Source organism: Lagenorhynchus albirostris, chromosome 2 (assembly GCF_949774975.1).
Source record: "Lagenorhynchus albirostris chromosome 2, mLagAlb1.1, whole genome shotgun sequence".
In the NCBI taxonomy this organism is placed as follows: Eukaryota; Metazoa; Chordata; class Mammalia; order Artiodactyla; family Delphinidae; genus Lagenorhynchus; species Lagenorhynchus albirostris.
In genome coordinates, this window is record NC_083096.1 from 128,783,714 (window position 1) to 128,797,005 (window position 13,292).

General features: G+C 36.2%; 1 protein-coding gene and 1 non-coding gene across 2 annotated transcripts in view; one reads left to right on the forward strand and one right to left on the reverse strand.

Annotated features, from left to right (window-relative positions):
- The window catches only part of DNAI4 (dynein axonemal intermediate chain 4), a 125,046-nt gene that overhangs the window by 33,598 nt on the left and 78,156 nt on the right, over window positions 1–13,292 (forward strand). Inside the window, 1 exon segment of the mRNA XM_060142545.1 lies at window positions 309–448. Within this exon segment, the coding sequence (XP_059998528.1) occupies window positions 309–448 (140 nt within the window).
- On the reverse strand, window positions 3,154–3,225 carry TRNAE-UUC (transfer RNA glutamic acid (anticodon UUC)). Its single transcript has one exon. It is a non-coding gene; the product is annotated as a tRNA-Glu (tRNA).

Consider the following 13,292-nt stretch of genomic DNA (forward strand, 5'->3'; position numbering starts at 1 on the left):
TTTGAGGGAAATTTATAGCTTTATGTCTATAATCAAAATTCATAAAAACTATGTGGAGATAGTGCTAGGATATTATTGGTGGGTACTGAAAGTTGTAGGGATGTCGGGGGATATAGTGTAAAAGAGTCCTTTGGAGGTAGTTTAATGCAGTCTTTCCCTAAGAAGTGTCTTGAATTTTCACTTCATTTTTTGGTGCAATCCACATTAAAGAAGGTAATTTTAAGAAAAAGCATAATATCAATAGAAAAAGATATGTGTGGTAAAAATTAATTTTTATTAATAAGTTGAGTATATATTACTTTTTATAGCCGGAGAAACAAGAACTATGAGACTCTTTGTCGAAATAGATTAGGCAATGACTTGTATGTAGAAAGGATGATGCAGACGATTAATGGAGCACCAAAGAATAAACACGTTCAATGTGACAAAATCATGAAGGAAGACAAAGGTAATTTATGTTTTATTCTGCTTGCTAAATTACCATATTTTTATATATATTCTTTGAGTCTGTCGATTAACAAATCAATACTACAGTATATAAGGCAAAAATATAAATGATTTGGCCAAATCACAACAATAGCTGGGTGCTATGATCTACAGCTTTCAGAATTTGACAATTAAGTTACAAGCAATAAATAGAGATTTAGAAGATTTGAATAACATAATTATCTTGATTTTTATACAAACTATATCATAGAACTGTATTCTTCAAATATTTATGAAACATTTATAGAAACTGATTGTTTACTGTAACAAAGCATATCGACCATAACTAATAAAATTTAAAACATGCCAAGCACTATTTTAGGCTTTTCACATACAGGCATACCTGGGAGATATTGCAGGTTCGGTTCCAGACCACTCCAGTTAAGTGAATATCGCAATAAAGCTAGTCACATGAATTTTTAAAATGTCCCAGTGCATATAATATACTATAGTCTATTAAGTGTACAATAGCATTATATATAAAAAAACAATGTATATGCTTTAATTTAAAATACTTTATTGCTAAAATATGCTAACCATCATAGAGCCTTCAGTGAGTCATAATGTTTTTGTTGTAGAGCATCTTGCCTTGATGTTGATGGCTGCTGACTGATCAGGGTGGTGGTTGCTGAAGATTGGGGTGGCTGTAGAATTTTTTTAAAATAAGACAACAATGAAGTTTGCTACAATGATTGACTCTTCCTTTCATGAGTGATTTCTCTGTAGCATGTAATGCTGTTTGATAACATTTTACCCATAGTAGAACTTCTTTCAAAATTGGACTCAGTCCTCTCAAACCCTGCCACTGCCTTGTCAACTAAGTTTATGTAATATTCTAAATCCTTTGATGTCATTTCAACAATCTTCACAGCATCTTCACCAAGAGTAAATTCCATCTCAAGAAACCACTTTCTTTGCTCATCCATAAGAAGCAGATTGCAGCAATTCATTCAGGCTCTACTTCTAATCCTAGTTCTCTTGCTATTTCTACCACATCTGTAGTTACTTCTACTAAAGTCTTGAACCCCTTAAAGTCATCCATGAGGGTTGGAATCAACTTCTTCCTAACTCCTGTTAATGTTTATATTTTGACCTCTTCCTATGAATCACAGATGTTCTTAATGGCATCTAGAATGATGAGTCATTCCTAGAAGGTTTTCAATTTATTTTGCCCAGATCCATCACAGGAATCACTATCTATGACAGCTATAGCCTTCAAAAATGTATTTCTTAAATAATAAGACTTGAAAGTTAAAATGACTCCTTGATCCATGGGCTACAGAATGGATGTTGTGTTAGTAGGCATGAAAACAACATGAATCTCATGGTACATCTCCATCAGAGCTCTTGGGTGACCAGGTGCATTGTCAATGAGCAGTTATATTTTGAAAAGAATGTTTTTTTCTGAGTAGTAGATCTCAACAATAGATTTATCATAATTATTAAGGACTCTAGGATTTTCAGAATGGTAAATGAGCATTGGCTTCAACCCAAAGTCATCAGCTGCATTAGCTCCTAACTGACAAGAGAGTCAGCCTGTCCTTTGAATCTTTGAAGTCAGGCATTGACTTCTCCTCTCTAGCTGTAACAATCCTGGGTGGTGTCTTCTTCCAATACAAGGCTGTTTCATCTATATTGAAAATCTGTTGTTTAGCATAGCCACCCTTATTAATTATCTTAAGTAGGTCTTCTGGTTAACTTGCTATAGCTTCTACATCAGCTCATTGCTGCTTCACCTTGCACTATTATGTTATGGAGTTGGCTTCTTTCCTTAAACATCATGAACCTGCTAGCTTCAGACATTTCTTCTGCAGCTTCCTCACCTCTCTCAGCCTTCATAGAATTAAAGGGAGTTAGGGCCGCCTTCTGGATTAGGCTTTGGCTTAAGGGAATGTTGTGGCTGGTTTTCATCTTCTACCCAGACCACTAAAACTTCCTCCTATCAGCAATAAGGCTGTTTTGCTTTCTTATCATTCATGTGTTCACTAGAGTAGCACTTTTAATTTCCTTCAAGAACTTTTCCTTTTCATTCACAATTTGGCTGTTTGGTGCAAGAGGCCTAGCTTTGGGTCTCCAGCTTTCAACATGCCTTCCTCACGGAGGTTAATCATTTCTAGTTTTTGATTTAGAGTGAGATGTGTTATTCTTTCTTTCTCTTGAACACTTAGAGACCATTATAAGGTTATTAATTGGCCTAATTTCAATATTGTCATTTCTGAGGAGGTGGGGAGGCTTGAGGAGAAGGAGAGAGATGGGGGATGAGTCAGTCAGTGGAGTAGTTGGAACATAAACTACATTTATAGAATAAGTTCACTGTCTTATATTGACATGGTTCATGTTACCCCCAAACAATTACAATACTAACATCAAAGATCACTGATCACACCTCACCATAACAAATATAATAATGAAAAAGTTTAAATACTGCTGACATAGAGACATGAGGTGAGCAAATGCTGTTGGAAAAATGGCACCGACAGACTTCTTCAATGCAGGGTTGCCACAAACCTTCAATTTGGAAAAAATGCAATACCTGCAAAGTGCAGTAAATGAAGTAGGCCTGTATATTAACTGATTTAATTCTCACAGCAACCCTGTGAGGTAGGAGCTCTTACTAGTCCTCATTTTTTTTTGGGGGGGCGCACCCCCAGGCTTGCGGGATCTTAGTTCCCCAACCAGGGATTGAACCTGGGCCATGGCAGTGAAAGTACCAAGTCCTAACCACTGGACCACCAGGGAACTCCCTATTCCTTATTTTATAGAAGAAGAAACAGGCAAAGAGATGTTAGCTAATTTGCCCAAGGTCACTCAGTTACTATGGTGGACAACGATACTCCCAGACACTCTGGTTCTTGAACCTGTTCTCTTAACTACTATACTATCTTTCAATGTTTATAAATTAACAACTCTGAGAACACTGCATTGCCAAACTTCTGAATGCTGTGGCCAAAAGGGTAATTAGAAGAAAGGTTAATCTTAATGGCCTTTGTTACTCAGCAAAACCATAAGCTAATTCTTTAAAAAGATTAAAATAGACAAACTTCTAAGCAGGTGCTAAATCAAGAAAAGAGAAACTTACAATTAGTAGGAAAGCTTTGTGGCATCTTTACTTGCTCTTGTCCCACTCCCCTCCCCAGTAGAGTGGTGGTCTTAAAGATAGAAGCCTGGGCTTCCCTGGTGGCGCAGTGGTTGGGAGTCCGCCTGCTGATGCAGGGGACATGGGTCCGTGCCCCGGTCCGGGAAGATCCCACATGCCGCGGAGCGGCTGGGCCCGTGAGCCATGGCCACTGAGCTTGCGCGTCCGGAGCCTGCGCTCTGCAACCGGAGAGGCCACAGCAGTGAGAGGCCCGCGTACCGCAAAAAAAAAAAAAAAGATAGAAGCCTGCCTTCCCAGTGTGAGACCCTGGCCCTTGGTTCCAGAGGGAACAGAACAGACCTTATTCTCAAAGAATTTGGTTTGTATGTTTTAACCTGTCTAGGGGCTATCTGGAGGATTGACATAAGGCATTTGTGTTTTTTTGCCTAACCCAGAACTCTCTCAGGTGATAAGCATAATGCATTCTTCAAAAAACTGTAAGGCAGATGAACAACTCACTGCTACCTAAGGCAAAATAATGCAACTGAGTCAAACAAGAGACACACTGAAAGCCTAGAAGAAAAAACTGGGAGAGACTTTCTTTGGGAAATTAAGGTATTGAAAAATTAAGAAATTTTTAAGAAAATTAAGAAATTTTCTTAATTAAAAATTTCTTAATTAAAAATGAAGAAAAATATTAAGAAATTCCTCTGTATATGTATATTGCATATACAGAGGAATTCAGAAAGTCATGCACATGCCTAGGGCAGGATGCATGCTCAGAAAAGACCTGAAAAGATCCTAAACTTTCACTTCTGGCTGATCTCTAGGCTCAGTTCAAGCAGGAAGTGAAAGCTGTGGTATAGTTTTAAGCAGCCTGTCTAAGCATTGAAGGAATTCCCCAACATGGAGCCCATCTGCAAAGACTGGGAGGGTTTTTTCCCTTTTTTTTTTTCTTTTTTTCCTTTCTTTCTTTCCTTTTTTTCTTTTGAGTGGGAAGAAACCCAGGTGTTCAAGGAAATCTCTGTCAGGACACTAACTGACCAAAAGCTAAAAAACAAACACTTATGAGATGATACGTGACAAAGAATACAGACTTTACAAAAATAGTTTAGCAAAATCACTTAGCAAACAAACAACTACCACTCACAGCAAACTATGATATCAAATCCTGAGGAAGAGAGTGATTTCCAGAATTACCACATAATTATATTCAAAATGTTCAATTGTCAAAAAAAAAATTGCAAAGGCTACAGAGGAACAAGAAGTTATGGCTCTTTCAAAGAAGAAATGAACAGAAACTCTCCCTGAGGAAGTATAGACATTAAACTTACTAGGCAAAGGTTTTAGATCAATTGTATTAAAAAAAAAAAGAAGAAATAAAAAGCTAAAGGAAGCTATGGACAAAGAGATAAACCAGGAGAACAGTGTGTGAACAAATAAAAAATATCAATAAAGATAGAACTTATAAAAAGGAAAAAAACCCATAAATTCTGGAGTTAAAAGTACAATAACTGAAATGGAAAAACTCCCTAGAGTTTTCAGTAGCACATCTGAGCAGGCAAAAGAAAGAATCACCAGTTTTTAATAATAGGTCAATTGAAATAATCCAGTCTGAGAAGCAGAAAGAAAAAATAATGAAGTAAAATGAACAGAGCCTAAAGGACCTGTGGGACTCCATCAAGTCACCAACATACATATAATGGAAATTTCAGAAAGAGAGGAGAAGAAAGAGATAAAGGGGCATAAAGAAAAGTTGAAGAAGTAGTGGCCTAAATATTCCCAAGTTCCCAGATAAAAGACATAAATCTATGCTAATGGGCATACAAAGCATAAAGATGTAATTTGTGACAGCATCAACTTAAAGTGGATGGGATTTAGCTGTATAGGAGCAGTTTTTGTATATAATTGAAGTAAGGTAGTATTACTTCAAAATAGAATGTTAAAATTTTAAGAAATTAATTTTAATTCCCAAGGCAGTCACCAAGAAATAAAAATTACAGAAAAAAATTTAGAGAGGAATAAAAATGATGCACTATAAAAAAGATCAATTAAACATTAAAGAAGATGGTCATGGAGGATTTGAAGAACAAGAAAATTTGAGACATAAAGAAGACAGATTAAAAATGGCAGAAGCCCTTCCTAAACAGTAATTACTTTAAATAAATGGATTAAACACTCCAATTAAAGAGCAAATGTTGGTAGGGTGGATTAAACAAAGATAACAAACATCAGAAAAACTGGAAGAAAAAAACCCATGATCCATCTATATGTTGTCTAACAAGAGACTCACTATTTTTTCCAGTTTTATTGAGAAGTAATTGACATACATCAATGTATAAGTACAGCATGATGATTTGATTTACCTATATTGTGAAAAGATTACCACAATAGGTTTAATTAACAACCATCATCTCATATAGATAAAATAAAAAGAAAAGTTGCAGAATATAAGATCAGCACACAAAATTCAGTTGTATTTCTATGTATTACCTATGAACAATCCAAAAAGGAAATTAAGAAAGTAATTGTGTTTATAATAGCATCCTAAATAATAAAATACCTAGGAATAATTTTAACCAAGGAGATGAAAGACTTGTACATTGACACCTATAAAACATTGCTGAAAAAAATTAAAGGAGACCTAAGTAAATGGGAAATACATTCTGTGTTTATGGGTTGAAAGACTTAATGTTATTAAGATGTGAATACCACCCAAAATAATCCCAAAGACTTTTTTGCAACAATAGAAAAAAAGTCATCCTAAAATTTATATGGAATATCAAAGGATCCCCAAGTAGCCAAAACAATCTTGAAAAAGAACAAAGTTAGAGAGCTCATACTTCCTGATTTGAAAACTTGCTATAAAATTATAGTGATCAAAATGGGTGGTACTAGCATAAAGATAGATATAATACCCCACAGAATGGAAAATAGGTACTCAAATATATGTACACACATGTTCATGGCAGCAATTTTTACCATAGTCAAAAAGTAAAAACAACTGAAATGTCCATCAATGGATGAATGGATAAACAAAATGTGTAAATACATGCAATGAAATATAATTCAATCACAAAAAGGAATCAAGTACATTCTCTGAGCAACTTCCCCTCTTCTACCCTGGAAGATGTCAGAAATTTCTTCTCTGGAGAAGACAAAATAGAGGTTCTTTAGCTGGGGAACACCAGGCATAGATCAAGACATGGGTACTTAAACAAACAAACAAAAAACAAGCATACTGAATGCTACACACAGAGACTCCTCTGAAATCCTCTCCTCCGTCATGGACGGCTTGTAGAACATAGGTAGCAAGACTCTTAACCATCCATTATCTGGATGTACCACAGTTAATTTATCCATTTACCTACTGAAGGGCATCTTGATTGTTTCAAGTTTTGGCAATTATCAGTAAAGCTGCTATAAATATCTGTATGCAGGTTTTTGTATAGACATAAGTTTTTAACTCCTTTTGGTAAATATCAAAGAGTGCTATTGCTAGATTGTATGGCAACAGTATTTTTATTTTTGTAAGAAATAGCCATACTGTCTTGAAAGTGGCTGTACGATTTTGCATTCCCAGAAGCAATGATGAAGAGTTTCTGCGGTTCCATGTCCTCACCAGCATTTTGTGTTGTCAGTGTTCCAGATTTTGACCATTCTAATAGGTGAGTAGTGGCAACTCTTTTTTTTTTTTTTTTTGCAACTCACTTTTGTTTGTTTGTTTTTTGGTTTTCTGGCTGCATTGTCCAGCTTGAGGGATCCTAGTTCCCCAACCAGGGATGGAACCCAGGCCCCAGCAGTGAAAGCACCTAGTCTCAACCATTGAACCACCAGGGAATTCTCCTCATTTTTGTTTTAATTTGTACTTCCATGATGACATATGATGTGGAGCATATTTTTGTATACTTACTTGCCATCTGTATGTCTTCTTTGATGAGGTGTCTGTTAAGCTTTTGGCCCATTTTAAAATTTGGTTTTTTGTTTTCTTATTGTTAAGGATCAAAAGATATTTGTATATTTTGGACAATAGTCCTTTTTCAGATGTATCTTTAGCAAATGTTTCCTTCCAATATGTGGCTTGTCTTGTTATTCTTTTGACATTTCTTTTTACAGAGCAGACATTTTTAATTTTAATGAAGTCCAGCTTATCTATTACTGTTTAATGGATTGTGCTTTTGCTGTTTCTAAAAAGTCATTGCCATACCCAAGGTCATCTAAATTTTCTCCTATGTTTTATTCTAGGAGGTTTCTAGTTTTGCTTTTACTTTTAAGTCTATAATGAGTTTTAGTTAATTTTTCTGAAGGATGTAAGATCTGTGTATAGATTTTTTTTTGCATTTGGATGTCCAGTTGTTCCAGCACCATTTGTTGAAAAGACTATCTTTGCTCCATTTGTTTTTTTCCATTCCTTTTACAGAGATCAATTGATTATATTAATGTGGGTTTATTTCTGAGCACTCTATTGTGTTCCATTCACATTGTCTTGATTACTATAGCACTGTAGTAAGTCTTCAAGTTGAGTAGTGTCAGTCCTCCGACTTTGTTCTTTGTCTTCAATATTGTGCTGGCTCTTCTGGGTCTTTTGCCCCTTCACATAAACTTTAGAATCAGTCTGCTGATATGCACAAAATAACTTGTTGGGATTTTGATTGGGATTGCGTTGAAGCTATAGATCAACTTGGGAAGAACAGACATCATGACAATGCTGAGTCTTCCTATTAATAAACATGGAATATTTCTCCATTTATTTCATTCTTTGATTTTGTTCATCAGAGTTTAGTAGTTTTCCTCATAATAGATTTTGTACATATTTTGTTAGATTTATTACTATTCCATTTTTGGGGTGCTAATGTAAATCATATTGTTTTAAATTTCAAATTCCTTTGTTCATTGTTGGTGTACAGGATAGAGATTGACTTTTGTGTATTATTAACCTTGTACCCTGCAACCTTGCTGTAATCACTTACTAGTTCAGTAGTTTTTGTTAATTCTTTCAGATTTTCTATATAGATGATTATGTCATCCGAGAACAAAAACAGCTTTATTTCTTTCTTTCCAATCTGTATTTCTTTTATTTCCTTTTTCTTATCTTACTGCATTAGCTTGGACTTCCAGTAGGATGTTGAAAAGGAGTGATGAAAGGGGACATCCTTGCCTTGGTCCTGATCTTAGTGGAAAATCTAGTTTCTAGAAGAAAACCATTAAGTATGTTAGCTGTAGGTTTTTATAGATATTCTTTGTCAAGTTAAGTTCCTCCTCTATTCCTAAATTACTGAGAGTTTTTATCATGAATGAGTGTTGGATTTTGTCAAGTGCTTTTTTCTGAATCTGTTGATATGATCAAGTAATTTTTCTTCTTTGGTCTGTTGATGTGATGGATTACATCAATCAATTTTCCAACGTTGAACTAGGCTTTGTATACCTGGGATAAACTCCACTTAATTGTGGTGTATAATTCTCTTTATATACAGCTGGATTTGATTGCTAATATTTCGTAGAGGATTTTTGCATCTGTGTTCATGAGAGTTATTGGTCTGCCATTTTTCTTTCTTATGGTGTTTTTGTCTGTTTTTTGGTATTAGAGTAATGCTGGCCCCAAAGTATGAGTTAAGAAGTATTCCCTCTGTTTCTATCCTCTGAAAGATATTGCAGGGAATTGGTGTAATTTTCTCCTTAAATTATTGGTAGAACTCAGTGGATCTATCTGGGCCTGGTGCTTTCAGTTTTGGAAGATTATTAATTATTGATTCAATTTCCTTAATTGATATTGTCTATTTCTTCTTGTGTGAGTTTTGGCAGATTGTGTCTTTCAAGGAATCGGAAAATTTCATCAAGGTTATCAAATCTATTGGCATAGAGTTGTTCATAGTATTCCTTTGTTATCTTTTTTGAAAAATAAATAAATTTATTTATTTATTTATGGCTGCATTGGGTCTTTGTTGCTGCGTGCAGGCTTCCTCTAGTTGCGGTGAGCGGAGGCTGCTCTTCGTTGCATTGCGCAGTCTTCTCATTGCGGTGGCTTCTCTTGTTGCGGAGCACGGGCTCTAGATCTGCAGGCTTCAGTAGTTGTGGCTTGTGGGCTAAGAGCGCAGGCTCAGTAGTTTTGGCGCACGGGCTTAGTTGCTCCGCGGCATGTGCGATCTTCCTGGACAAGGGAACGAACCCATGTCCACTGCATTGGCAGGCGGATTCTTAACCACTGTGCCACCAGGGAAGCCCTGCTCTAATTCTTTTTTATTTTACTATTTTTCATTGAGATACAATTGACGTATAACATTGGTTTCAGGTGTACAACATATCAATTAGATGTTTGTATATATTGTGAAATGGATCATGATCATGATCATAAGTCTAGTTAACATTCATCACTGTACATAGAAAAGTTTTTTCTTGTGATGAGTACTTTTAAGATCTACTCTCTTAGCAACATCCAAATATACAATACAGTATTATTAACTATAGTCACCACTCTGTACATTACACCCCCATGCCTTATTTATTTTATAGAGGAAGTTTGTACTTTTTAACCCCCTTCACCCATTTCACCCACCCCTCACTCCCTTGCCTCTGGCAATTACCAGTCTGTTCTCTGTGTCCGTGCTCGCTCTCTCTCTCTCTCTTTTTTAGATTCCACATAGAAGTGAGATCATAAGGTATTTATCTTTTTCTGTCTGGCATATTTCATGTAGTATAATAATCTTAAGATCCATCCATGTTGTTGCAGATGGCAAGATTTCATTTTTTCATAGCTATATATTATTACATTATGTATATATAACACATTTTCTTTACCCATTCATCCCTCAAGGAACACCTAGGTTGCTTCCATATTTTGGCTATTGTACTCATTTTGCTATGAACATGGGGGTGCATATATCTTTTCAAGTTAGTGTTTTGCTTTTCTTCGTATAAATACCTAGAAGTGGAATTGCTGGATGATATGGTAGTTCTATTTTTAATTTTTTGAGGAACCTCCATACTGCTTTTCATAGTGCTTACACCAATTTACATTCTCACCCATGGTGCACAAGTGTTCCCTTTTCTCCACATCCTTGCCAACACTTATTTTTGTATTTTTGATAATAACCATTTTAACAGGCATGAGATGATATCTCATTGGGTTTTGATTTGCATTTCCCAGTTGGTTAGTGATGTTGAGCACCTTTCACGTACCTGTTGGCTATCTGCATGTCATCTTTGAAAAAAGTCTATTCAGGTCCTCTACCCATTTTTAAAATTAGGTTGTTTGTTTTTAATGTTGAATTATATGAGTTTTGTGTATATTTTAGATATTAACCCTTTATAAGATATATTGCTTGAAAATATCTTCTCCCATTCAGTAAGAGGCCTTTTCATTTTGTTGATAGTTTCCTTTGCTGTGCAAAACTTTTTAGTTTGGTATACTAGTCCCATTTGTTTATTTTTGCTTTTGTTTCCTTTGCCTGAGGAGACATATCCAAAAAAGAATTACTAAGACCAGTGTCAAAGAGCATAACTTCCTATGTTTTCCTCTAAGAGTTTTATGATTTCAGGTCTTACATTCAAGTCTTTAATCCATTTTGAGTTAATTTTTATGTATGGTGTAAAATAGTGATCTAGTTTCATTCTTTTGCCTGTGGTTGTCCAGTTTTGTTTTGTTTTTTTGCGGTACACGGGCCTCTCACTGTTGTGGCCTCTCCCGTTGCGGAGCACAGGCTCCGGACGCACAGGCTCAGCGGCCATGGCTCACAGGCCCAGCTGCTCCGCGGCATGTGGAATCTTCCCAGACTGGGGCACAAACCCGTGTCCCCTGCACTGGCAGGCGGACTCTCAACCACTGCGCCATCAGGGAAGCCTGGTTGTCCAGTTTTTACAACACCATTTACTGAAGAGATTTTTCTTTCCCCATTGTATATTCTTGGCTCTTTTGTTACAAATTAATTGACAATATATATGTGGGTTTATTTCTGAGCTCTCAATTTTGTTCCATTGATCTATGTGTCTGTTTTTATGTCAATAGCATACTGTTTTAATTACTATACTTTGTAATATAGTTTCTTTTTCTTTTTCTTTTTGGCTGTGTTGGGTCTTTGTTGCTGCACGTGGGCTTTCTCTAGCTGCAGCGAGCAGGGACTACTGTTTGTTGTGGTGCGCAGGCTTCTCGTTGTGGTGGCTTCTCTTGTTGTGGAGCACAGGCTCTAGGTGTGTGGGCTTCAGTAATTGTGGCATGTGGGCTCAGTAGTTGTGGCATGTGAGCTCAGTAGTTGTGGCTCACAGGCTTAGTTGCTCAATGGCATGTGGGGTCTTCCTGGACCAGGGATCAAACCCATGTCCCCTGCATTGGCAGGTGGATTCTTAACCACTGAGCCACCAGGGAAGTCCTGTAATATAGTTTCAAATCAGAGAGTGTGATGCCTCCAACTTTGTTCCTTGTTACACAAGATTGCTCTGGCTGTTTGGTTTTTCTTGTGGTTCCATACAAATTTTAGGACAGTTTGTTCTATTTCTTTGAAAAATGTCATTGGAATTTCAATGGAGATTGCATTGAATCTGTGGAGTGCCTTGGGAAATATGGACATTTAACAATACTGATTCGTCTAATTCACGAGCATGAAATATCCATTTATGGATATTTATTTGTGTCTTCCATTTATTTGTGTCTTCCCATTTATTTGTGTCCTCTTCCATTACTTTCATTAATGTCTTGTGGTTTTCAATATAGAGGTCTTTCACCTTGGTTAAATTTATTCCTAGGTGGTGTTTTTTTGGGGTGGGGGGATGCATTTGTGAATAAGATTTTTTTTCTTTATTTCTCTTTGTGATAGCTTGTTATTGGTGTATAGAAATGCAGCAGATTTTTGTGTATTGATTTTGTATCCTGTAATTTACTGAATTACTTTATTTGTTCTAACAATTTTTTGATGGAGTTTTTAGGCTTTTCTGTATATAATATGTCATCTGCAAAGAGTGACAGTTTTACTTTTTTCTTTCCAATTTGGATACCTATTTCTTTTTCTTGCCTATTTTCTCCATCTAGGACTTCCAATATTATGTTGGATAAAAGTGGAAATTGTGGGCATCCTTGTCTTGTTCCTGATCTTAGAGGAAATGCTTTCAGCTTTTTATTGTTGAGTATGATGTTAGATGTGGGCTTGTCATATATGGCCTTTAATATGTTGAAGTCTGTTCCCTCTATACCCACTTTGTTGACAGTTTTTATCATAAACGGATGTTGACTTTTGTCAAATGCTTTTTGTCCTCTATGATCATATAGTTTTATGCTTCATTTTGTTAATGTGCTATATCACACAGACTGATTTGGGGATAAAAACTTATGCTTGATCTCATTCTAAAGTTCAATGTTTTTATTCTCTTTTCCCATCTTATGTTTTTGATGTCACATTTAATATCTTTTTTTTTTTAACATCTTTTTTGGGGTATAATTGCTTTACAATGGTGTGTTAGTTTCTGCTTTATAACAAAGTGAATCAGTCATACATAAACATATGTTCCCATATGTCTTCCCTCTTGCGTCTCCCTCCCTCCCACCCTCCCTATCCCACCCCTCCAGGCTGTCACAAAGCACCGAGCCAATATCCCTGTGCCATGTGGCTGCTTCCCACTAGCTATCTACCTTACTACGTTTGATAGTGTGTATATGCCCATGACTCTCTCTCGCCCTGTCACAGCTCACCCTTCCCCCTCCCCATAACCTCAAGTCCGTTCTCTAGGAGGTCTGCGTCTTTAT